We start from the raw sequence: 26,141 nt of genomic DNA on the forward strand, positions 1-26,141 counted from the left end.
TGGGGACATTAACTGACTATCTTGGGAGAAGATGATATAAAATTTTAGAGCCACAGCAGTTAAGGGGCTTGGGAGAGCAAAGTGACTGGTCACAGGTAGCACTTGAGGCCAGGCTGAGTTTGGGGACCACAGACTCCCTGTGCCAAGCATTGGTGTGGCCCTGTTCTGTATGTGCGAGTGGGCAGTTTGGATCACTCTCTGGGTTGATCTCCTCGGTGGGGAAGGGGAGGCGGAGGGAATGACCGAATGAGATGCTGGTAGAAGGTGACTGAAGTGAGGAATCCTGTAGTCAGGAGAGGGCATGAGCCAGGGGTTAAGGATAAGCAGACCCGGAGAAAATGGAGGATCTAGAGCCACCAGAGCCTGTTTGTTACCAAATCAGGTTACTTCCATACCATCCCTTACTTAATCTCTGACTTGCACGTTGACCATAACTATCTCTAATTTTTTTTTTTTTGTAATGGTCTCTAAATTACAGCTAGAGAGTGAGAACTAGGTCAAGTTCTGAGTTTGGAGTCAAATTAATTTGAACTTTATGTGGTTATAAAATAAAGTTAAATAGTTTGCTTTAGGACGCATCAGGTTCCTCCTGCATTTAAAGGCAAAGATCATTGTGATGACGAAGTGACGGAATCGTGAAGTTGAAGTTTAGAGTGTGGTGGTGTTGGAGCAGATGGGACTCTCAGGATGCCTAACTGGGGCTGTGTTGGCTTTTAGGTTCATTTTCTAATCAGGTGGTAAGACACCAATCTGTCTCTATCTTCCTCTTCTCTATTACTCCCCCGACCCATTTCTCATTCTCAGCCTGATCTCCTGCAGGATTGATTATAGTGTTTCAAGTCGTGTTAATTTCCATGTATTAAATTTCATCCCTGATACATGTGTGATGTAATTGGAGAGATGGAGCTAGGTCTGAGGATTTACCGGGCAATAGCTATGGCTTGTTGGCGAAGATGAGAGGGAAGGAAAGTGCACAGTGCTGATTGATGTACTTCTGCCTGGGGAGAAAGGCTGCCGGAGGCTCCTGGTGCGTCAGGTGCCATTCTACTCCATTCACGCTGCTTGAGTCGGTCCCTTGGAATTCAGTGCATCTCCTGACAGGACACTTGACCTGGGCAGGTATGAAGGGAGGATGAAGCATGACTGGAGGCTGCAGGCTCAGCTGTAGCTTGAACCATTGGTGTTGCGATTGCTGCTAAGAAGTTCTCAACGGCAAAATAGACAAAAATCAATCCGTACTTTTTTTTTTTATTTTAAATTAGGATCTTTGTGTCAAAGGTGCTCGGATATTACATTTTAAAAGCTCATTAGTGGAAGAAGCAGTCAATGAGCTAATAAACATGTTGCTGGATGTGGACATTCAGTCTAAAGAAGACAGTGAGAAAGTAGTTACTAAAAATGATATTGATTCAAAAAATGGAACTTCTGGTAAGTGCTATGGTAATGAAAGAGTGTTTCTATAGGACATTTATAGATCACCATAACTTAATGTTCTGTTTAGCAACTAATCTCACAACTTTTTCAACACTTTCCTAATTTTTATGATATTTGTAAATGTGCTCTCACAATCCTGAGCATGTTGTAATGAGTCTACACACTGTCAACTCCCATTTTGTTGAACTCAAAGTAAACTTTGTGTAGGCCCTTGTATATGTATGGAGTATTTGATTGCATTTTATCAAGGGAGTTGAATGGATAATAAGTTGGAATTCTCATCACAGAGTATTTACACCAGAGAAAAGCTCTTGGGTGGGTGGGAACACTGAAGCTTGAACAATGTGTCCTCTCCCTAAGCCCTAAGGGTATGTGAGGGTGGGAGGAGCAAGAAGCCAGGCCTCTGGGTCCCTGTGTAGCTTTCTAGGCCTAGCTCCGGCTTCTCCCGTGGACACATTTTCTCACAGAGGGAAGGTGACTGCAGTAGTCCACTTGGGCCTACCTTTTGATCACCTTAGTTTGGAAGATGCAGGATGTTTAATATTAAATTTCCATGTAATTTACCTAGATTTTCTCCCCCTCAATTGTCATGAATGTTTAGATTATTCTGTCTTTCTATCTAACCTCTCCCTATATCTCTCGTTTTTTAATAGACAAAACAGAGGACAAAAATTCTGACACTCTTGCACCTTCCCTGCCTCTGATGACAGCCATGAGACGGAAGAAAGAAACAGAGATGCTGGAAGAAGCAGCTTGCGAGTTGCTCTCTCATTTCAACCATCAGAACATGGATGCTCTCCTGAAAGTTACAAGGAATACCCTGGAGGCTATCCGCAGACGCATCCAATCCTCCCACACAGTTAACTTCCAGGGTAACACAACCCCACATGGTTGCCTACTCGCTGATCAGGCATAGCTGTGTGTGTGTGCACACATGCGCTTGTGCACATGTATGTGTAGTCATATTAAAACAACTCTTAATCTGTGTTTTAGAAATACTTTAACAAGGTTTGTACTGTGTGTGATGCTTGTACACTTTCATGGTATACGGTGCAATATTTCAATCTGCATGTGCAGGGTAAACCCATCACACCAGGTAGCAGGCATTTGACCGAGGTTAAGCTGCTTCCCATACGGGAGTGCTTGGTTGGAGTCCCAGCTACTCTGCTTCTGGATAATATCCCCCGGGAGGCAGCAGGTGGTCTATCAAATACTCTTGTCCTTGTCACCCATATGTGAGACCTGAGTTTTGAGCTCTTGACTTTGCCTGGTCTGGCCCTGGGTATTGTAGGCGTTTGGGGAGTGAACTAGCAGATGAAAGATCTTTGTCTCTGTCTCTTTATCTGCTTTGCTGCCTGCTGCCTTTCAAATAAACAAAGATGAGAAAAGAATTGAAGAGAATAAACTCATTAGAGAAAAAATACAAACTTTTAAAGAAAACGTGTGGATAAGATTATGTCTTTGTTCTGTTGGTTTCTACAACTCTTACAAAAAGTAGAAATGATCTTATTAATGTGGTACTCTTCAAAGCAGATTTTGTTTTATCATCATCATGTCAGCTCGGTGCCGTCTGGTTGGTTTCCTCACTCTGTGAAATGATCTCTCTGCCTTTGCTTAGTCCAACAACAGGTGTTGAGTTCCCCGGGTGGGCCACGTACAGCTTCTAGAACCTGGGGATTCCCAAATATAGTAAAAAGGGAAAAAAAGAGCAATTTATTAAAGCATTAAAAGTAAAAATTTTAAAAGAATTTTTTGTTTGGTGGCATGGTGTATAATGTTTTGTTTCATTTCAGAATGGAATGAACTCCTTTCTTTAAAATACAAGGTTGCCATTAGAAATTAGCAAGTGTTAATTTTATGTATTATAAGTGTTCCCAACCATTTAAAGTTATGAATGAAACATACACATTCATGCAACCACACCCATTGTATATATGTCTGTATGTCTACCCTTACACTGTATGCAACTTTAAAAGTCCCTTCAGTATGAAAGGCGAGTCATGGCTTTTTTAAGATTTACTTATTTTTTATTGGAAAGGCAGACTTATGGAGAGAAGGAGAGACAGAGAGAAAGATCTTTCATCTGCTCAATTACTCCCCAAATGGCCTCTATGCCTAGAACTGAGCTGATCCAAAGTCACGAGCCAGAAGCCTTTTCTGGGTCCCCCACGTGGATGCAGGGTCCTAAGGCTTTGGGCCGTCCTTTACTGCTTTCCCAGGCCACAAGCAGAGAGCCGGAAGGGAAGTGGAGCAACCAAGACATGAACTGGTGCCTATTGGGATGCAAATGCTTGGAGGTGGAAGATTAGCCAATTGAGCCATTGTGCCAGGCCCTCTTTTGTATTTGCATCCTCTGCATTCTCATTATACATACAAAGTCGTATGTTTTATTTGAGACACATAAACTTTTTCCTTTTGAATTTTGTATGTCTTGGCAGGTATTCCTTTTGTTCCTTGCTCATTTAGCTACTTTGTTGCATCCTGCTATTTGGACATTGTTACCTTTGCTATTTCTCGGAAGAGTCTGTAGTTAAGCCTGGTCCTCTAGGGAAGGTATATCAACCAACTGCAGTCAGCAGAAAATGTCTTGGTTCCTCTGAACTGCTCTGTTACCTTGAACACAAGTAGATGCTTCACCAGCGTTCATTCTTTTATTCCTGCCTACATTAAGCAAATATCTGTTCAATTATGCATTTATAATGTATTTTTCTAGGAGCCGAATTTGTCAGCTTAAAAAATGAAGTAAGTTCCATTTTAAATTGTGAGTACTAATTCTTGCCTGGTTTGTATGAACTCAGACAGTGGAAGTGCGTCCATGATGAAGCTGAACAGTGCGCCCATTTTCCGGGCCAACATCACTCTGGCGATTCCCAACATTGCCATGGTCCCTGCCCTGGAAGATATACAGCAGACACTAAACAAAGCCGTGGAGTGTGTCATCAGCGTCCCCAAGGGGGTTAGGCAGTGGAGCACTGAGCCACTGCCCAAGGTAGGTGTGCCATGAGGACATTGTTTCGTATGGAAGCTGCTTCCTTTACACCTGGGCTGGAGCTGAAACTCCCTTTTATGTTGCAGAAAAAGGCACATGAAAGAAAAATGGCTGCTTTGCCAAACAATGAGGAGAGTGATTCTGATGTTGAACCGGGGGAAGGTGAGCTGCAAGGTAATATTCTTTCAGTTGTTTTGAAAAAGGACTGTTGCAAATCCCATGAATCAGAGCACTTTGCAAGACTTCAGGGAATATGGAATTAAAAGATTAGTTCATTTTATATGAAACGTTTGGAAATCTATGCATAGGTCTTCTGTGATGTGACTTTTTCACAAACTTTTGAAGATCCTTTTTATTTCTTCTTGCTCCCTATAATTATCAAATAATTCCAGATCAAAATATAAATTGATGAACAAATTTTAAGCATACAAAGTATCTAGATTCCATAGGTTTTAATGTCACCATGATAAAACAGTCTATTTCTGGTGGGTCAGACCAGCCATTGTGCTCCTGTGGCATGTGGTCCAATTTGATAATCAGAACTGGGTCAGAAACACCTGAGTTTCACAGGTGAACGGCAGTGTGTTATCACAATCGTGTCATCTATCTCTTTTTTGGATTCCTGTTGTGGAGTAATTGGCTAACACACTGTGATTTTTGTTGTATAGGCCATGATATTCATTTGTGTTCTCTAGTATTGAGATCATGTACAAGTTACTGGTGATATAATCTGTCCTTCTCCGTCCTACTTCCCTAGTCAACCCAGCAGCAGCTGACATTGTGTAACCGTGTTGGTCTCTGTCCTCCCGAGATGGCCATTTAACTATCCATGGAGAAGAAATGGAGGCAAGCCCCTCTAAAATAACGTGAAAAAAGTCTCAATAAGTAGATAATAATTAAAAAGACAACTGACGGTTAGCCTGGAAGCCACAATGCATTCCTTCCTCTTAGTGTTCCTTGGGTTTAGTCCCAGCTCTGGCTCCTGACTTCAGCTTTCTGCTAGTAAGGATGCAAGGAGGCAGTGTTGGTGGCTCTAAGACTGGATTTCTTGTGCCCAAATTGGAGGTGCAGACTGAGTTCCTGGCCTCGGTCTCAGCCCTGGCCCAGACCTGGGTGTCGTGGGCACTTGGGGAATGAGCTGCTTTGTACATGTCTCTCTGTGTGTTTCTATAATAAATTAATTACGCTTGGTGGCCAAGCTGCTGATTGAGGTGCCCATTCACTGTGTGGGAGTGGCTGGGTTTGAGACTTGGCTCTGCTTTCTATGAGTGTAGATTCTGGGAGGCAGCAGTTGATGGCTTAGATAAGGACTTTTTAGATTGTTGCAAGCTTTGGTGAATGTCTGGAGTCCTGAAAAGTTGACACAATTATTACCACTGCTTTTATAAGAGGATTTTCAGGGATCCCAATTCTACCATTATGGATGTTTCCTTATCTTTAAAAATCATGTTCTCTATGCTATTAATATAAACTTTGCTCTTCTTTTTAAAATTTTAGATACCTTTGAGATAGCATCTGTAAACTTACCCATTCCTGTGCAAGCCAAGAACTATTATAAGAACATCTCTGACAACAAAGAGATTGTAAAATTGGTGTCTGTGCTTAGCACGATCATCAGCTCGACCAAGAAGGTATGTCAGGAGGATTTGCAGCTGGGATGGACACGTGCCTGTGTGACACAGAGCTCAGCCCCGCCCTGCAGGTAGCCCCACCCCCGTCTCCCTGTGCCTGCAGTGAGCAGCTCGAGCCCTCTGTACCTGCAGAGCAAACATCTGTGTAACTGAAGAGCTTTCAGTGTAGAACCCAATGGGAAAGGCAAGTCTCACATTCTCACGTTGTGTTTGATTTCATGCTTAAAAATTTTTGAAGATACAAATGAAACTTTTTTATGTATTCTACATCACAGGTCAGTCTAGTGCTGTAATTTACGCTCAAGAAAGAAGTGGTACAAATGGATTAGCAAGATGGCAATGCTTGCAGCTGAAGTTTCATGTGTCTGTAGTCAGGCAACTGCTAAAAACTACCAGATAAAATTGATAAATGTCATTGACAACACTTCAGAAGCCAGTTGAAGAAATGGAATTAAAAGATGAATTTGTTTTGGCATAAAAGTTTATCAAATCTATGCATAAGTTTTTTTTAATATCCGTGTTCTTTCAAAATGTTGCTAGAACTTAATAGAAGACCCTACCTTTGCTGGTCAAGCATATGGAAATTAGATAAAACTGAGGATGAAATTAAGCAATTATTTCTATTGTAACAGACTTGTACTGGTTGTGGATGTAAATTCAGGTTCACTTTGTCTTTTTAGAAAATATTATATCATGATAGCTAGATATGAATGCAAAGAATAGATTTAATGTAGTTTGCAGATACAATTTTAATAGTATAAACACAGTTTTAATGATCTGTGTTTTTTTTTAAATTTTACTTATACAAATGTAACCGACAGAATTTTTCATTTGATTTTTATTTATGGGCCTGTCTTTTTTTCTTGCTGAATTGTGGTACATTTTTACTTGTTTAGCTTTATTTAGTGAAACTTGAAGCCTCAAAGTATGATGTAAACTTAAAATGTTATCTAAAGCTGACTTTAAGACTTACATGCCACCCACAGCCAGTTAAAGAAAGTTGTGTAAAACAACAAGAGCAACCAACATCACTGAAGAATACCTAGGAACATGGGAAGTGTGTGGGAACTGTATGAAGCTGACTCTTAAATTTAAGAGGAAACTTTTGAAAAAGATGTCCAGATATGAGCATATATACTGTGTTGCAGTATCGCCCAGATGTTAGTTTATAATAGATGCACATTTCATGCAATTCTGTGAATGTCACTGTGGGATTTGTTTTGGCTCTCTTCTGTTTACGGTTTCACCCCATGGCTTTCTGAGCTTGGCCGACACGTCTGTGCGTTCCCTTTGATGCTTCTGAGGGGAACAACCAATGAAGCATCGCAGAGATCTGGCTGAGAAGGGGTAGAATATTCTCAGATTTTTTTTTTCATAAACCCCTTCCTGTAACATAATTTTACTCTGGTTTTCAACCCAAGGTCTATCTTTAGCAATGATGGCTCTTGGGTAAGTGTCTTGTAGATTCTGTTTTTCTGGAAACAGCTTCTTTCCCTTTGGTCAGGAATGGTAACAATGCAACTGTTATTGATCCTGAATGCCTAGCCACACTATTATCCACAGTCCAAGTTCAGTGCCATGTCCAAGTATCACCTCGTTCATTAAGCTTGTTTATAAAGCCATGGAAACCACCAGCAACTGGGAAATACTCAGTTCTTTCATGATAGCCTTTCAGATTCTTTCTTCTTAATGCAGATCTATTGTTATTTCTATTCTAGGAAGTCATTACATCTATGGATTGCTTCAAAAGCTATAATCACATATGGCAGAGAGAGAAGGAAGAAACCATTAGGACATTCATTATGAATAACCCCTTGCTTTCTGAGTTTGAATCCCAGATTCTCTATTTCCAAAACCTGGAGAAGAAAATTAATGCAGAGCCTGAATACATCTGTGTGGGTTCCATTGCTCTGTACACAGGTTGGCCACTTTTCTTCTGGATAGTTGTGTTTAATTCATCAGAACTGCTGTGTCTCTTTACTTAGATTAGTATTCCAGTGTGTTCTCACCCTCTTAAAAATTGACTTTCTTTTCATGGGCCTCAAGCTTTAAGACCAATTTGTAGTTGTGGTTTTTCTTTTTTATTGCCTTTGGTGTAATTATTTATTCTGCAGTATTTTACACACTTTGCTGGCAACCATTAAAAATCGAAGGCCAACCCAGAGAAAAGAGATGAATCTGTTATACTTTAAGTTAAAACTTACTATCTCTTTTCCAACTAGCAATAACAGATGTTTGGGGCTTAACTTGAAGAGTTTTTTCTTAGTGTTTTCAAATGGTTTGAACTGTGAAAAACAAGCTTTGCAAAATGAGAGCCTGTCTGGTGATTAGGAAAAAGTGCTTTGCCTTCTAGTTTGAGTTTTCTTGCTGGAGGGTGAAGCTGTGAGGCAGTCACTGTTGGTGAACAATGGCCCTTTGTCTTTCACCCTGGCTCAAGGATTTTCAAACTGAACTCTGGGCATGTGTGTTTTACAGCTGATTTGAAACTTGCCCTGACTGCTGAAACAAAGGCCTGGATGGTTGTCGTTGGACGTCACTGTAACAAAAAATACAGGAACGAGATGGAAAACATTTTTACCCTTGTTGAGGAATTCAGTAAGAAATTGAATCGTCCAATTAAAGACCTTGATGATATTCGGATTGCAATGGGGACTCTGAAAGAAATCAGAGAGCAGCAAATCCTCATTGACTTCCAAGTGGGGCCTATTGAGGTAACTGAGCCTCACCCAGTTATTGCAGAAATATACCCACAATATCAGGTAGCTGAGGCCAGGCCTGGGTACTAAATTTAAGAGCCATCTAGGGCTTTGCTTGCTGGGCCATGACCTCGTCCGAGCTTTGATAAGAAAATTCCGCTTTGAGTCATATGAATGAAGCCTTTCAACAAATTGAAATGGGATTGAATTATAAACCCTGAGTTATTTCATACTTCTCATATCAGGAATCAAAGTGTCTTATGTTTTTACTTATTTACTTGATACAGTTTTTCAGTCTTTATAATTTAAGGAACTAAGTAAAGCCATCTTTGATTTCTATGGTGCTTTATAGTTTTAAAAATCCATTTAAATTTCTATTTTCAGTACTCAAAGAGATTCTGTGAAGTACTCAGAGAACTTTTCCATTTTACAGATGAGGAAGCGAAGGTGGAGTGGTGTGGCTGCTCCCGCAAGGTGCAGGTGGACTAGCTGGAGTTCTAACAGCAGTTTCCCCGTCTTGTTGACCCTTCCCTTCTGTTTTAATAAATGACTGCCTGTGGATTTATCTGTCTGATTGGCAGATTTTTCTTCCTTTTTTTGTGTAGGAATCTTATGCTCTGCTTAACAAATATGGACTTCTGATAGCCAAGGAAGAGATGGACAAGGTTGATACTCTGCACTATGCTTGGGAGAAACTTCTGGCTCGTGCCAGTGAAGTCCACCATGAGTTGGTCTCCCTGCAGCCCAGTTTCAGGAAAGAACTCGTTAGCACTGTGGAGCTCTTCCTGCAGGACTGTCACCAGTTTTACCTGGACTATGATTTGGTATGCCTCAGACTCTCTCTGTGTGTGTGTTCTCATTTGAAGAGACTATGCAAATTATGGTTGTTTCTTAAATTGTGTCAAATGCCATGAAATAGCCTAATAATTCTACAGCAATGGGAATTTTATTTTCATGACAGCAAAAATTTCCTGTTTCATAATCTCTTCACTTAGAGGTCATACAGAATAATCTCAGCAGAAATTGAGAAATTTGAAATAGTTGCTCCTATGATACCATCATTGGTCTGCTACTGGAGATGTTAGTAACATAGTCCTGCTTTCCGCAGCATTCCCTAAGTATAACAAACAAACCCAAAGACACAACAGAGCCCTGGTGGGGGGTTGTCTCTTAATTGTAGTAGTGATTTTAGGGAAGACTCTTACAGTGGGAACATGTTATGTAAAGAGATTCATTTGAAGTCTATTTTAATGTATTACTGCAAAGAAATATGAAGAATATATGACATTTGTGCTTATTAATTTGTAACAAAACAAAACACAGCATTAGAAAGTTAGGGGATGGGTCTACATAGAAACTTTGTGGATGAAGAAAGATGAAACCCCAATGTTAATATGTTCTGGTATGGCAGAAACTGAGTATAATGTGTTTTAAAATATTTATTTATTTGAAAGGCGGAGTTACAGGGAGGGATAGGCTGAGGCAGGGAGGGAAGGTGAGAAAGAGAGAAAGAGAGAGAGCGAGCTTTCGTTCATTGGTTCACTCGTCCAAAGGCTACAACGGCCAAGGCTGGGCCAGACTGAAGGCAGCAGCCAGGAGCTTCATACAGGTCTTGACCTGGTGCCCACATGGAATGCCAGTGTTGCAGGTGGTTGTTTAGCTGCTAAGCCATAGTGCCAGCACCCGATTGTAATGTTGAGACTATGGGGCACATTGCAAATAGATGTTTGAGTGGTGAACTCCCTGAGTTATGAGACATGTACTTTAGTTCAAAATCAAGCATTATGGACACTTTTTATTGAATAGCCATTGACCCATCTTTGCTTATTTTACCTAAGAGAAATAGTAATAAATGTTTTTAATTTTCAAAATGTCTTAGCATTTGTATGATTTCTTAAAACTTAAAAAATGTTTCCAAATAATTCTCTCAGGTCATTTTTAGAAATTAAAAAAACCCTCTATTTCCTGTCTTGTGTGCGATATGCAGAGACTACTTTAAATATTCAGGCACTTTAAGTTCATGAAATCAGAATGCAAACATTTTGTCTTACATTACATCAACTTTTTGCTTCAGAATGGTCCGATGGCAAGCGGCTTGAAGCCACAGGAAGCCAGTGATAGACTTATTATGTTTCAGGTAATTTTTGGTTTTTATGATCTTCTAAACAGTGGAAACCTTATTGGTGTTTTAAATGCTTATCTACTTTCATTTAAAGGTAGAGAAACTTATTGTAGAATATGGCATATAGTTTTACTTTAAAAATATGATTTGGTGTGGTTGCAATTGGAGGTGGTTTCTAGGAATTAATTATTCCTACATAGTACTCCTATTTCTGTGTGTCCAGAAATCATGCCTGCTGACTTGTCTGCCAAGCTTTTCTTTCCTTTTTTTTCTTCGAAGAAATAACTATGTATTTTAAAGCCTGAATAACAGAGTGGGAGGACAGGAGGGCATCCGACATCCTTCCTCATCTCCCCAACACACACATTGATCTTTACTCTAATGGTTTATTCCCCCAAATGCCTACAACAGCTGGGGCTGAGTCAGACGTAAACCAGGATCCAGGAACTCTATCCATGTATCCCATGTGGGTGGCAGAATTCCGAGTACATGGGCCGTGATCTCTTGTCTCCCAGTCACTTTAGCAGGAAACTGATTTGGAAGTACGGAGCAGTAGCTGGGACCAGTTCTCTGGTAAGGGAGGCAGACACCCTTACTGGTAACTTAACTATCTAGGTCATAATACCTACCTGACCACGTTTCATTTCACCTTATATGTTTGTTCATGTGTGAATCATTCTGATATGTTTTCACTTGCATTTTTTATTAGAATCAGTTTGACAACATCTACCGGAAATACATCACCTACACTGGAGGAGAAGAACTTTTCGGCCTGCCTGTTACACAGTATCCTCAGCTTCTTGAAATAAAGAAGCAACTAGGTCTTCTTCAGAAAATATACACTTTGTATAACAGTGTCATAGAAACTGTAAATAGTTATCATGAGGTCCTTTGGTCAGAAATGAATATTGAAAAAATTAACAGTGAGCTGTTAGAATTCCAGAACAGGTGAGAATTTAAATGTTTAGTACCCCTCTAGAGCTATTTAACTTCAAATGCTTCCTTTTCTCATGTGCTGCCAAGATCTTCTTTCACTCCAGATGTTGCACTGTTGCTGGCTGTTGACATGGTCTGTGTCAATTGCTTTACTAATGACCCTCCTGTTTACATAGTGAGATGAGAACATCTTTTAACCTGGAAGAGAGCCTTTAGGGACTTTCCTGAAACTCAGAGGGAACTCCTTATGTCGCATTTATGAAACATTTGAGGTTTGTGTTAGATGATTTCCTGGAATAAAAGGAAGGGTGAGATGATTATTTTAACATCATGTGAAGTGTTGCGTCCAGTGAAAGTGAAAGGTCGTTGTTGTTCAAAGTCAGACACAGTGTGTTGTTCTTTGTACTCAGTGAGTTCTCAGTACATGCTTGTAGAATTGACTTGACTTGAAAGGTTGCTATGATGTCTCCACCGCAGTAATTGCTAGGAGGGAATGGAGGAATGATTACTAATTGGGAGGAGCGATTTCCTGTAATATAAAATTTTCCATGTAAGTCAGTGTTTTAAATCACCATGTAGGCAGAATGGTGAAATTTTAAAAAATGGAATAAGTATTTGGAGAGCTTGGTGGTAATGCTAGCACCCTGCTTGAGGTGGCAGAGGGCTGGGCTCAGGCCTGAATGGTCTCTCACCCTGGCTTCTCTTGGCAGATGTCGGAAGCTGCCCCGAGCCCTGAAGGACTGGCAGGCATTTCTGGACCTGAAGAAGATCATTGATGATTTCAGCGAGTGTTGCCCACTGCTGGAGTACATGGCCAGTAAGGCCATGATGGAAAGGCACTGGCAGAGGATAGCTGCTGTTACTGGGCATAGTCTTGATGTGGGGAGTGAAACCTTTAAATTAAGAAATATCATGGAAGCACCTCTTCTGAAATACAAGGAGGAAATTGAGGTACAATTGAGAGGTATCATGATGTAATGGAAGATGAGATAGTCTCATGGCATTTAAGAACATTCCTGTATGATAAATGTTGGATAAGTATATTATGCCAGGACAATTGAAACTCATTTCCTGGCATTCAGCAGTAATTCCTCAACAAATGTCTAGCAAGTGCCTACTATATTGCTCAGGTTCATGCTGGGGGAGGTGGAGATGCATTTTTGTATTTTGAAGAGCGTTGCATTATTAGTGTAGTTAAATAATTACATATATAAATAAAATATAAATAATTACATATATATGTAAAGATATAAGATGTGGTAAATGTAATCAAAAGAAAATTGTACTTGCTTATGAGAGTCTCTGGCTAATGGGGCTGCTTTCTCTGGGGCTGGTAAAGGCGGGAAAGTCTAGGGTGCAGATGCAAGCCTAGTATGGTGAAGACAAGGTGGTCATGTGCCAAGGGCAAAGGACTTGGAAAGTGCAAATAAGAGGAGTCCAGGCAGATAAACATCTCATGCCAAAGAGCTGAATGTGTTTGGGGTGCTAGAAGATAGGCCATGAGGATGGGTTAAGGGTAATGGGTAGGCAGGATACAAATAAGGTCAGAGAGATGGAGTGAGCCAGGATCCTGGGCCAAGGACATGTTCATAATTTTAATCTTCAAATCAATGGGAAACATTCAGGATATGTATTTGAAGCATGGAATGACATGATATACAAGGTAGGAAGGATGATGGGAAAACTATAAAAGAGGCCATGGTCAGAGATAATGGTTTGTTGGAGTAAGTGAGGTTAAAGAGGGAAGACTCAACAGCTCTTTGAGAGATGAAACTGAGCAAAACTTGGTGACAAAGAAAACCTTGCAGGAGAGAGGTGGGAAGGGGCTAGGGATGAACGCCATAGTTTTCTTGTTGTGAGATCTGGATGGATAGTGGTGCTTGTCACTGGAATGGGGACTATTGGAAAGGATCAGATTAGGTGGCAGGGGGAGAGGATCACGAACCTGAATTTCACATTTAATAGAAGTGTGTGGGATTTTCCTGGGACTGTAAAAGCCTATCCAATGCTTGGGCAAAGGTTAGTTCACACAGGGAGGGAATGGAGTGTAGGAGAAAATTGAGGATGGAGGTTGTGCTGACCTGAGGGTGCAGAAGATGGAGCTGGAGAGCAGACTGGAGAGGTTGCCTGGGAGATGAGAGGAAGACATTGCTTTCATTTGGCCTTAGAGGTAAATGAGCAACATGAAGAAATCTCAGCCAACATTACTCTTACCCTTTCCTGTCATCTTTCTTTCTGGAATAGTTTGATGGGAAATTTTAAATTAAGTTTGTGTTATTTAACTTTCTTTGCCCCCATGTTTGTCCCACTTTTAAATCTACATAGAGATAATCATATGTTGTATTGCAGTCGAGATCTGAAGATACATCTGTCCACAGATAGAAGGCGATCTTCAAGGCATTCACAGAAAATGCATGTTATGATAAAACTCTGCATGGCTTTCAAAACTTTTTTTTTTAATTTGCACAGAAACAAATGTATCTTCTGGTTCCCTTTTTGGTGTAGTGAACAGAGGACATCTGCTGAACCTAGACCATTAAGGGAGGATATGTAAGACATTGAGAGCCTGTTGTTTCCATAGGACATCTGTGTCAGTGCAGTCAAAGAAAGAGACATTGAACAAAGGCTGAAGCAGGTGATACACGAATGGGACAGCAGGACATTCACCTTTGGCAGCTTCAAAACCCGCGGAGAACTCCTGCTGCGAGGAGACAGCACCTCAGAAATCATTGCCAGCATGGAGGACAGCTTGATGGTGTTGGGTTCCCTTCTGAGCAGCAGGTGAGGAAGCCATCCATCTTTTTCCTTAGATTTGAGAACCACAATAGCAAAGAGTAATTGATGAAAAGTGCTCTTATCAGTTTATTTCATATTTAAAAACATTTAATTTTAGTCTTTGGCACAGCTTGAATAATACTGGTTTTATTTCATTATTTTTTTGTGGAAGGCATGTGAGATAATCAATTGGACCTAATAATGCATCATGTAGTTAGTCACTTATATTTTACTGAACATTTCAGTTTTGTCATGGACAAGCCTCACTGCACAGCTGATAACTCAATACACCCCAAATTCCAGGGAGACACATTGCTCTGAGTTCCAGACTAATCATTCTAGATGAAAAAACTTTTTGTCAATATTTGTGGACTAGGAACTCTTAGTTGGGTGTATATTTGAATGAGACGACAAATCAGAATGGAGAATGAATTTCAGGATGCAAATTTATTGTGCTATTCTAGCTTTAAAATATCATTTATTTCCTCTGTATCAATACTGTTAGGAAGTCTTACTTACTTAATATTGCCTCTGTAAGAACTAATATTCTTTCCACTTAGTTGGTATGCCAAAGTGAGTAACATGGGATGTAAAGTTAAATCTTGGAGATTTAGACAATTGATAATACTGAGCTTGGGTTGCTCAGGATTTGGTGAGTTTTAATGAACTTGCTTACTATTGCTATCCTGCCAGAATGAAGGGTAAATGGAAAATAACACAACTTAGAAAGGGAGAAAAGGCAATATATAATTAAGCAAAAATTATTTGCATTGAAGGTCAAGAAGCTTTACTTACCAGCAGCTTCTAGTTGACCAACCAGTTATAGCATATTTTTATTGAACACCTACTGTGTGTAACATTTGGTGCTGTGAGTGGAACATTGAGCAAAGCAAAGATCTATGTTTTTGTGGGGCTACGTTTTGGTGAAGAGCATAAAACGTTCAGAATGTATTGGGGAACACTGAAAAAACTTGATTAACAAGGATGGACATAGAAATTAAAATTTTATTCTTATATCACTGATATGCAAGTCCATAATTCGCACGGCTAGAGGGATCAGTGGAGGGCTGAGAAAGAGAAGAGGAAAAATAATGGAATGCTGTAAAAATCAGTATTACATTTTTCTGCACTACGTACAAAATTGCCTATGCAGTAACAGAGTTTATCTATCTCATGAAAAGGAGTAGCTGGTTCAGGGTGAATGGGGACTACATCCCTCTGTCAGAAACCTTAGCTTCAGTTCTAGCTGGATCACTCTCAGTCATTTCTGGGTGGCGTCTTCCTTTACATTGATGTCATTTCTCACATCTCATGTAAAATGAGTGGGTTTTAGCCTTTACTTCACATCAGATAAACTCAAGGAACATTTACAAATCCCAGTGCCTGGGCCGCTTGTTTTATCTGCTGAATAAGCATCTCTGTGAGTGGGCGTCCAACCTGTGTCAGCACTACCTGATGCTTGCTACACGCTTCCAAAGTACAGCCGAATTTGAGAACTGTTGGTCTGGAACCTGTACTTATGATAGTACATTGCTGCCAAGACAGTTGGGGAATGCAGGATTTTTATGGGAGTACAAGTGAATTCATATACAAATGGGATTTTATGTATAAAAGAAGAAGGAAGAAAAAGATATTAGGAGGCTGTTGGCAGTCTGTCTCAAGGAAAAAAGGGACAGTAGATTAACCATGAAAGAGGCAGCAGAGTGACAGTCGGATATACAAGTTCACAATCATAAGGCCTTTTATACATATACGCACAGACCTGTGTGAGTTGGACATGGGTGGGTGGAAAGTAAGAGCGACTGAGATCCAACGAAAAAGAGGCTTAAGAGTTCAGATATTACTGTATTTGAAAATTGCATTCGTTGTCTGTTCCACCAGGATTCTATAGATGTTCCATAGATGAGAAACCAGAGAGTCAAAGAGTAGGTACAGAAACCCAGGACACAACAGCAGTGGGCAGCATGATGGAACTCTGGAGGGTGGATGGAACCAGCCCAGGACATAGCAGCAGGGCGGTGTGATAGAACTCTGGGAGACGTATGGAATCAGGTCCAGAGCCTCACTGCTTCGGAGATGACGGGTCTGCCACCTCTCTCCAGGCTCTGGATGAAAGGTGAACAAATGGCAGACTAGTCCCAGGGAATGGTGATAAACTAATCACATGCCAATGTAATTTTAAGGCGTAGCAACCTAACCAATGTTTAAAGAGGTTAGCAATGAAGACTTTTAAGAGCTTTTAAAATTTGAAACCATCAACAACAGTAGGGACAAAAAAAACCCCACAGCATATTTAACATATTTCTTATTTTAGGTACAATATGCCCTTCAAAGCCCAGATTCAAAAATGGGTACAGTACCTTTCCAACTCCACAGACATCATCGAGAACTGGATGACCGTGCAAAACTTGTGGATTTATTTAGAAGCCGTCTTCGTGGGTGGGGACATCGCCAAGCAGTTGCCCAAGGTTTTGCAATTTTCTTTACTATCTCATCAGTTTTTTTTCCAATTGAAGACATATCCAAGAAATAATAGTTTTTTAAAAATGCAATAATAATTTAATCTCTATGGACTTTTCCTCCAAATCTTTTTGTTGCTGCTGTTACTGTTCAAAGGGTTTGTGACACTCAGTGAATAGGAACACTGCAAAAGTGTGAGTTGTGGCGGGAAATAAAAGGTTAACAAAATAAAGAAGGGAAGCCTCCCTAAGTGGTGTGCTTCTCCACACAATCTGAAGATAGAAACTGGAAGAGTGCAGAATTACAGCACAGTTATCATGACAATGGTGTGATAATTTGTTCTTCCACTACTGACATTTTAAAATAATGCGCACTATACAATGCACCCAATTATATCTGTACTGTCAAACTGAGGGGTGGAAATCTGAAAGAAAAAAAAAATCCGAGCAAAACAAAAAGAGCTTCCTTTCAACATGTTGAGTGTATTTTCCTCAACAAATTATAATCATCTTACTAGGTAGGTAGAGAGTATATTTTGAGATTTTTAAAAGACATTTTCACCAAATCGCAAGATTTCGTATTCAATTACATTAAGTTGTTTACAAGATTATAACATTTTAACAATATAGTTGAATTTTAGAAGCATAATTATGTTGTTCTCTTCAGTTTCCCTTCTCTTTGCTTTGTTTTCCATTAAATCATCGAAGATAGATTTGTTATCCAATTGTAAGGCAGACCATTTTTTTTAACTGAGAATGAATTTTAAAATTTGTAATTTTTTCTTTTGTATTTATGCATTTTTTTCTTGATGGGAAAAAGGAATTTAACATTAAACTTAGTAATAGAAACTGTCACCTAGACTATACCAGAACAAGGTGGAGTTTTTTGCTGCCGTATTTAGTCTATTCCCACTGGAGGTAAAGAGAAAGAGTTAAGGGAAACAATAAAAATAATATATTGGTACTTTGTGAAAATAAGCTGTGTTTCTTGACTTTTCCTGAAAAAGTCAATTTGAATTTTGTTTTGCAGTATTAAATCATACAGGAATTAATTTTGTATACTTATTGAAATTGTTTGCTGAATATACAAACAATCTGATATTCAGTGTGGAAAGCCTGAAAACAGAAAATTCACTCCATTTAGAGATTCCCATGAAAACTCATTGTAGGTCTCCCACGTGGGTAGCAGAAGCCCAATCACCTGAGTCCTTATGGCTCCCTCACAGGGTCTGCATTAGCAGGAAGGTCAAGTCAGGACCCAGAGCAGGAAATTGAACCTAGATATTGTGATATGGGGTGTTGGCATGTCAACTGGTGTTTTAGTTGCTACACTAAATGCCCAGCTCTTTATTTGTCTTTGTTTTTAGTGAACATAATGGGAGTACCAGGAGTAAAGGCATTGATACAGTTCAAGAGGCCCAGAGAGAATTAAATAGGACACGTGTGATATTAGGTGTACCTAGTGTGAGTGCTTTGGTTAGGACTGTGGCTTTTGCTGGAGGTGTGTGAGATCCTCCCTTTCAAATTGCAGACATGCCGGAGCAATAGTTGCTACTTCATTTTTCCAGGAGGCCAAGCGCTTTTCCAATATTGATAAATCTTGGGTGAAGATCATGACTCGGGCACACGAGATGCCGAATGTGGTTCAGTGCTGTGTTGGAGATGAGACGATGGGGCAGCTGTTACCACACTTGCTGGACCAGTTGGAAATGTGCCAGAAATCCCTCACTGGGTAGGTTCTCTGGCTATCTGAACTCGCCCAGTATCCCAGGATGAAAGGACTGAAGACCAGGAGTTATTGGAACATTGTGAAGATTCTGAACGTCACACCACTGTTCCATGTACAGCTGAGCTAGTAACTTCCTTTTTTTCCTGTTATCTTCCACCTGCCACCACAGGGATGGACACATACGCATTCCTCACGCCATCCTCTGGTTTTCTCTTTCACTCTTTTCTCTTACATGAACACTTTCTATCTTACTGACATTTCAGCATTATAATTCCTCAGACAAAATGTCTACAGTTATTCAGCTTTACCGAGCTTCCACTGCTTTTTAATTCTTTAACTAAAAAGAGGTCATGAATCACGGTGTGTGAACCCAGAATACACAGCTGAGTACTCGTATTCACACAGAAGCCACGTGCTCCATGCTGTCAAGGGTCTGCATGGCGGTGTCTTTGCACAGATAAGCTCACACTTTAGTTAGGATTGGGATTCAGTGGAATACCTCCTCCCTTGAAGGTGTACTATCTTCTCTGCTTCAACACAGTTCATCTACCTCCTTCTGTTCTGGTCTAACAAGATAGGAGACGGTCCCTGATTTCTTTTTTTTTTTTTTTTTTAAAGATTTATTCATTTTATTACAGCCAGATATATACAGAGGAGAGACAGAGAGGAAGATCTTCCGTCCGATGTTTCACTCCCCAAGTGAGCCGCAACGGGCCGATGCGCGCCGATCCGAAGCCGGGAACCCGGAACCTCCTCCGGGTCTCCCACGCGGGTGCAGTGTCCCAATGCATTGGGCCGTCCTCAACTGCTTTCCCAGGCCACAGGCAGGGAGCTGGATGGGAAGTGGAGCTGCCGGGATTAGAACCGGCGCCCATATGGGATCCCGGGGCTTTCAAGGCGAGGACTTTAGCCGCTAGACCACACCGCCGGGCCCGGTCCCTGATTTCTTATTGGGATTGGAGGAGGGTGACAAACAAGGAATAGGTACTGAGTGTCTCTGCTTTTGTGCTGCCTCCGCTTGGAGAGAAGGCTCTTGCTTTAAGTGGATAAGTCCTATTGTCACATCATAGTCCACAATGCGCATTTTCCTGATCTTCCATGGCCATTGGTGATGGCTGCTACTCACGTGCTAAGGCTTGCTTTGATCTTACCTGTAGATGGGCTCCTGTCTTCTCCAAATGCCCGCTTGCCTTGACCCTTAGCTTCTAGCTCCTTTGCTTCTTTGCCTCTGAGAAAAGCTGTTTCAAAGTGAGGAAAGCAACTGTTACTCCTCCCAGGCATGGCACTCAGCAAAACCAGCCTGGCATTGGACTCTATGCATTCACTGCATGATGCTAGATTCTGATCCACATCATCCTCTGGTAAGAATCTGTATATTCCTAGGATGAGAATTCTGTGGCTATGATGTAAGAATGCTGCCTCATAGTTTTATGTAAGAAACAATTAGGTAATATGAATGACAACGAAAGAGTAGAAATTTTAAAAAGCCAAATGAAAGCAGCAACACTGATAAAATTTCAATAAGAAATTGTGATGAAAACTCTTACAATTATAGCAAAAAATTCCAGAAAACAGAGATAAGATAATGAAATAACATAATAGAAAATAGGTCCATACCTCAGGTCTCACAATAACCTATAACAAACGTAGACGTGAAATGAAATCAGAGCTGGACAATGATGGGGACTTACAGGGCTTTCGAGAGTGCTGGAGATAGAGAACATAGCCCAGCTCCTTCTGGGGAGCTCCCAGCTGAATTCAACTTCTCTAATGTTTGAGTCATTGGATTCTCTTTTAAGAGAATTTATAGAACTCTAAGGTAACTTTAGGTGATCTGGGGCATTTCACTTAGAAATGAAAAGATGTACTTTGACATGAAACAAAATAGCAAAAACCAAAACCTCAAATTCCCTGTGTTCGTTTATCCTGCTCACTGCAAAGGAAGTATGAGATTTTTATGAAAAATGAAGAAATTCTGCCACAAATTCTGGATAAATGCAGTTTGACAAAACCCAACAGCTCGGCAAACCAACAACATTGGGAAATCATGGGGGAAGGTTACGTGGTCACATAACTTCCCTCCTTTTCTCACCCAGGCAGATTTACTTCGAAGCAGCCCATCTTTGTATATTTGTAAAAGTTTCTGTTTTTATTTCCTGCTTAGGTACTTGGAGAAAAAACGGCTTTGCTTCCCTCGCTTCTTCTTCGTCTCAGACCCTGCCCTGCTGGAGATCCTGGGGCAAGCGTCGGACTCGCACACCATACAAGCCCACTTACTGAATGTGTTTGACAACATTAAATCTGTCAAGTTCCATGACAAGGTGTGCCCCATTGTAATTGCTGACCCACAACTAAGCCAGTGTAGAGTCTCAGCTGTCTTTTTAAAATAGTTCTGTAATACTGTGTTTAGCAAGGATTCTGCCTTGTCCATTAACGCTTGGCCAGTGACATAAAGCAAACTATGAGATCCAATTTACCTTCAGAACTGTATTACTTCTTAATACCCAAAGTGTAGATTTGAGCAGTATGATAGTTTAAATGTGATCAAGAATGCAAGTTATGCCAAATTAACCATGTAGAACTAAAACAATCCACTACCTAAAAAACATGGCAATCAAATCAGTTGCTCATAAAATAGTGACTTGACTGTCTAGTATTGTTACAATCATTGTATTTTTAAAATAAAGTTTCAGAAGTTTAAAGCATGCTCTCTTAAAAACACCTATCTCATATCCTCAGTGTATTAGTAGAATCACAGGACATTCAACTCGAGAGAGATTCCACTGGAGTAGCTGACAAAAGATACTATCTTATCCATTCCTCCATCCAAATTCCCTGGGAAAGTGACTCTTCCAGTAAGATGTTGTGTTTGGTTTTCCTCTGGAGCCTCATGCAAAGCTTGAAAAGGGCTGTGCAGAAGGGCCCTGAACTTAAGACCCATCAGCTTCTTGGTAGACCGTTTCTGTTTACAACTAAGGAATACTTTATATGATGGTTAGTGCACTAAACCTGACCCAGAGGAACAGCAGTCTATTTTGCCAAGAACAGAAAACTTTCCAATTTATATTGTTTTGTTGAATTGCCGTGTACAGCCTATGGGATGGTTAGGGAGGTAGAAATACATGATTTTCATGGGGGAGCAATAGAAAAGAAACCCATCTCTGAGATGTTGTTCTGCAATGTTACAAAGTGAGCAAACGTGAGAGGACCAGTGGTTCTGAAGCTGAGAACTGAAACTGCTTTCCTGATTAAGCTACTTTGTGCAGAGACTGAAATGACGGGAAGAGGAGCTGGTTTTGGATGCATAAGCCTGTACAGCCAGGAGCTCCTCCAGTATGGTTGTCATAGGCTTGGTTTTACCTTGTGTGCTCATTGCTAGTGTCAGCTTGAATGTCTTGTGTGGAATGCTAGGTTCTTCAAGAGTCTGATTGCACTTAGGAAATTTTAGAGTTTTTTTCCCCCACCATTACCTGTATATTAGACATTTCTTTTAGAAAATAAGTTTCTCTCCTTGAAGATATATTATATTGTTTTAGTATTTTCTTATATCTTACAGTTAAGATTTTGTTGTTTTGAAATTGATTTTATGTCTCCAGCATAACTTTCTATTGAAATGATAACCGTGACTAGAAGGGCACGGAAAAAGAATAAGCTTTGTTTTTTACATTTTTATACAAATTATTTTTGTCTTCCGACATAGATCTATGATCAAATTCTGTCAGTTTCCTCCCGAGAGGGGGAGACTATTGAATTGGAGAAACCTGTGATGGCAGAGGGCAATGTGGAAATTTGGCTTAATTCTCTCTTGGAGGAATCTCGGTCTTCATTACATGTTGTGATTCGTCAGGCAGCTGCAAATATTCAAGAAGCAGGTTTCCAACTGATTGAATTTCTCTCTTCCTTTCCTGCTCAGGTAAGTGTATTGAAATGGAAAAGTATTTTCAACCTAAATCTCAGACATTGCCTATCATAAACTTCACAGGTGAACAAGCAGCTTAACTGTGGACTCGGAGATTTACCCAAGGACCCGTTGACTATAGATAAGCATAAAGATTAAAACTACAGATTTAATCACCAACATTTATGTCTTTATGTGACAGTATATGTAAGTCATGAATGTGGAGAGATTGGGTGCTTACTAGGAGAATAAAACATCTTAGTGTAAAATATGGCAATTTTTCTTAGTCATTGTGTCCTATAAATATTTTCTGAGTATCTGTTATGTGTAAATACCATGCTGGTTTGGATAAAAGAAGTCTAAGACATATTCTTTGCCTTTAAGTGATTTAAATCTATTCAGGGAGAAATGTGACAAATATAAATCATTGAAAATTTTGAGAAAAAATGTAGTCATTATATCATGGAGCTATACATATTTAATTGCTAGATAAATGATATGAATAGAGCTTCCATAGATTTTTGAGAGAAAGCATGAAGTTGATGTAATCATGACTTTATATTTGCATATTAATGATCACAACTATTCATTTGTGGCAATTTCTGATTAATTATATAAACTAATTGTGCACTCATAAAGCCCTTTTAATTTCCATAAGGTTGGATTATTAGGAATTCAAATGATATGGACAAGGGATTCAGAAGAAGCCCTTAGAAATGCCAAGTTTGATAAAAAAATCATGCAAAAGACCAATCAGTCTTTCCTGGAGCTCCTGAACAGGCTCATAGACATCACCACGAAGGAGCTGAGTGCCATGGAGCGAGTGAAATTTGAGACTCTGATTACTATTCATGTGCACCAAAGGGATATCTTCGATGACCTGGTAAATTCTTTATGAATGCTGTGACATATACAGAAGAGCAAATATTAGACACTCTCTGTGTTTACTCACTGGCATTAGTTCGATTGAATTCAGGAAAAGGTAAAATTCAGGCAGGGAATCATGTTCAAGACCAGCTTGTTTGTCAAGTTTTCTTGTCAGTCGAAATTTTTTTTTTGCGCATGTTCTGATGCTCTGTATCATACTATTGAGGCACTTAGACTGTATTTTAGAATTCCTTCTGTGATTGTTTTTAATTTTAAAATGTGCTGCAGCAACCTGAAAATCTTTCATTTGTCTCATATTTCCTCTTAGTTATTTTTTGGAAATCACTGGTTTCTTGCTGTAGAAATAAAGGTCCATTGCTAACAGAGCCATTTAGGACTTCCTTTAAGGCTTTTGATAAATCACATGCTTGGCAAGTTTTTACATTTTAGGCCATCGATTGCAATTGGTCTTTCCTAATATGGCAGAAAAGAGGAGAGTTCAGCAGCTGGAGAATATGGAACTGTGAAAAGAAATGAAATTTGTCCTATACTGCAGAATACAGTGTTAGATAAGGGGCAAGAAGCTCTTGTCATAATTTTCTGGATTGTGTCTCACCCATTATGTATAAAAGAAGATTGGTTGTGATGTAATGGAAATAGAAGGCAGAACATTGAAGCTGTTTTCTGCTAATCTTCTCTCTTAATAGTTAGGCACAGTGTTTGCTTCTCTGAGAAATACAATGCCCAAGGTAATTTTAGATTTCTTGTTTGTCAAAGAAAAATGATTAAGGTGGCTTAAAATTTTGGTTTAACATGTTTATCCAAAAGCATTGCTGGGCAATAACTTGACACTTGGATGTTAAAATTTGGGCCTGCTACTATTTGTAGGAAATATACTTAATAGATCTAAACCCAGGAATATATACTTTATCATAATCCTGAGGGATGTGTTTTTCCTCATTATATTGTGTAGTTGTATCTTTGTGTACCATAGTGTGTTTTATATTCTGTGTTTGGAACTGTGATATTGGGCATTCAAGAGTAAAGTTTAAGAAAGAAATATCTTATTAAAATATGAAGTACCATTAAAATTAGAGGGACATAACCTTGGAATTTCTCTTGACTTTTCCTATTCCCATGTCCTATAATGTTTCTTTTCCAATGGCCAATGTTGGAGCGAATTGTTTGGTGATACAAGTGCAATCCCTGATTGTGTAGTTTCTGAGTTCCCTGTGTTTCCCCGTTTGGTCCACAGGAATGCTCATGTGCATGCAAAAGAAATGCTTCTTGTCTCCTGTCCAACGCTCTGCCTTTTGCATTTCAGTGTCACATGCACATCAAGAGCCCGTCAGACTTTGAGTGGCTGAAGCAGTGCCGATTTTATTTTAATGAAGATTCTGACAAGATGATGATTCACATCACCGATGTGACTTTCATTTACCAGAATGAATTTTTAGGCTGCACTGACAGGCTGGTCATAACTCCCCTCACAGACAGGTGAAGGGGGCGGGGTGTTCTGGGATTCCTTTCTGCACCTCAGTTCACCATTTTTATTCTCAGGAGTTGCTCAGGGCATTTTGTTTAATGTTTCTTTAGGGTTTATAGAGTCTTTTATATAAAAGCCTTTGAAATTCGGTATTTTTAGCTTCACATCTGTGTCTTCGTCTTGAATTTTGATTGCTGTATTTGCCTTTAGTCTAACAGAGATAATGTTTAAGTGCACTCATGGGCACTGAATGGACAGGGAAGGGAATTGTTTTATGACACAGGTGCAAATCACAGTGGGCTTTGAAGGCTGCTGATCAGAGAGAGACAATTAAGATGTTTTTTTAGCAGAAAAGACATCGAGTATCATTGCAGGTGAAAAGCAGAAGGCAGATGGCTGGGCTGGGCCTGGGGAGTTGTCATTCTACCCTCTACTGGTTGTGTCTGCTGGGGCCATTGTCACCATTTCCATAGACTATCATTTCATCTGCAAAATGAGCTGGGCTGTCCCTGAATGCCCTTCCAGGCCTAATGTTCTGTAATTTTCTGTCTTATTTGAATTTGTGATGTCATCCACATTGTATATTCTGCTCAGGATTTTCTGAAAATCTGCAGTCCACAAATGGGCTGGTTGACACTTACCCTGTATGCATAATAGAACATTGTCAGTCTTTGGCTTTAGCTAAAGCTAAACAGAGGTTGTTATCACACAGTGAGCCTCTGAGATATGAAATTTAAAATGTGATCCGAGGCCATATGAGTTTGATGTGCTAACACAGTCAGCCATGAGGATCGATTGCCCGTTTGAATCATGCGTGGAGCTCAATGCGGAGTCCACTGTCCATTGAAGATGAAGGAGCTATGAGAAATTTTTCATAGATGTCATCTTTTTCTCATGTTGTTTTGTCATTTTTGCTCTTCCTGTTCTGCAGTTTGGGTTGATGATGGTTTACAGTGGCTTTGGCAGGTGGGAAAGAGAATTATCCAGTTAGTTAAATACAGAAAAATGAATATTGCATGCTTTCATTATACGTGGAATCTAAAAAATTCTGATTCATGGAAGTGGAGAGTAAAATGTTGATTTTCTAGAATGAGGGAAAGAGAGGTTTTTGGTCAGAGG

General features: G+C 39.9%; 1 protein-coding gene across 1 annotated transcript in view; it reads left to right on the forward strand.

Annotated features, from left to right (window-relative positions):
- DNAH5 (dynein axonemal heavy chain 5) overlaps positions 1 to 26,141 on the forward strand; it is a 180,058-nt gene that overhangs the window by 42,783 nt on the left and 111,134 nt on the right. The window contains exons 18-35 of the mRNA XM_058680132.1: positions 1,263 to 1,428; positions 2,088 to 2,306; positions 4,233 to 4,423; positions 4,510 to 4,597; positions 5,921 to 6,054; positions 7,773 to 7,974; positions 8,530 to 8,765; positions 9,356 to 9,574; positions 10,825 to 10,887; positions 11,582 to 11,820; positions 12,519 to 12,759; positions 14,390 to 14,589; positions 16,898 to 17,051; positions 18,611 to 18,774; positions 20,936 to 21,092; positions 22,472 to 22,684; positions 23,328 to 23,552; positions 24,861 to 25,033. Coding sequence (XP_058536115.1) covers positions 1,263 to 1,428; positions 2,088 to 2,306; positions 4,233 to 4,423; positions 4,510 to 4,597; positions 5,921 to 6,054; positions 7,773 to 7,974; positions 8,530 to 8,765; positions 9,356 to 9,574; positions 10,825 to 10,887; positions 11,582 to 11,820; positions 12,519 to 12,759; positions 14,390 to 14,589; positions 16,898 to 17,051; positions 18,611 to 18,774; positions 20,936 to 21,092; positions 22,472 to 22,684; positions 23,328 to 23,552; positions 24,861 to 25,033 — 3,284 coding nt within the window. The remainder of the gene's footprint in view (positions 1 to 1,262; positions 1,429 to 2,087; positions 2,307 to 4,232; positions 4,424 to 4,509; positions 4,598 to 5,920; positions 6,055 to 7,772; positions 7,975 to 8,529; positions 8,766 to 9,355; positions 9,575 to 10,824; positions 10,888 to 11,581; positions 11,821 to 12,518; positions 12,760 to 14,389; positions 14,590 to 16,897; positions 17,052 to 18,610; positions 18,775 to 20,935; positions 21,093 to 22,471; positions 22,685 to 23,327; positions 23,553 to 24,860; positions 25,034 to 26,141) is intronic.

Source organism: Ochotona princeps, chromosome 23 (assembly GCF_030435755.1).
Source record: "Ochotona princeps isolate mOchPri1 chromosome 23, mOchPri1.hap1, whole genome shotgun sequence".
Lineage (NCBI taxonomy): Eukaryota > Metazoa > Chordata > Mammalia > Lagomorpha > Ochotonidae > Ochotona > Ochotona princeps.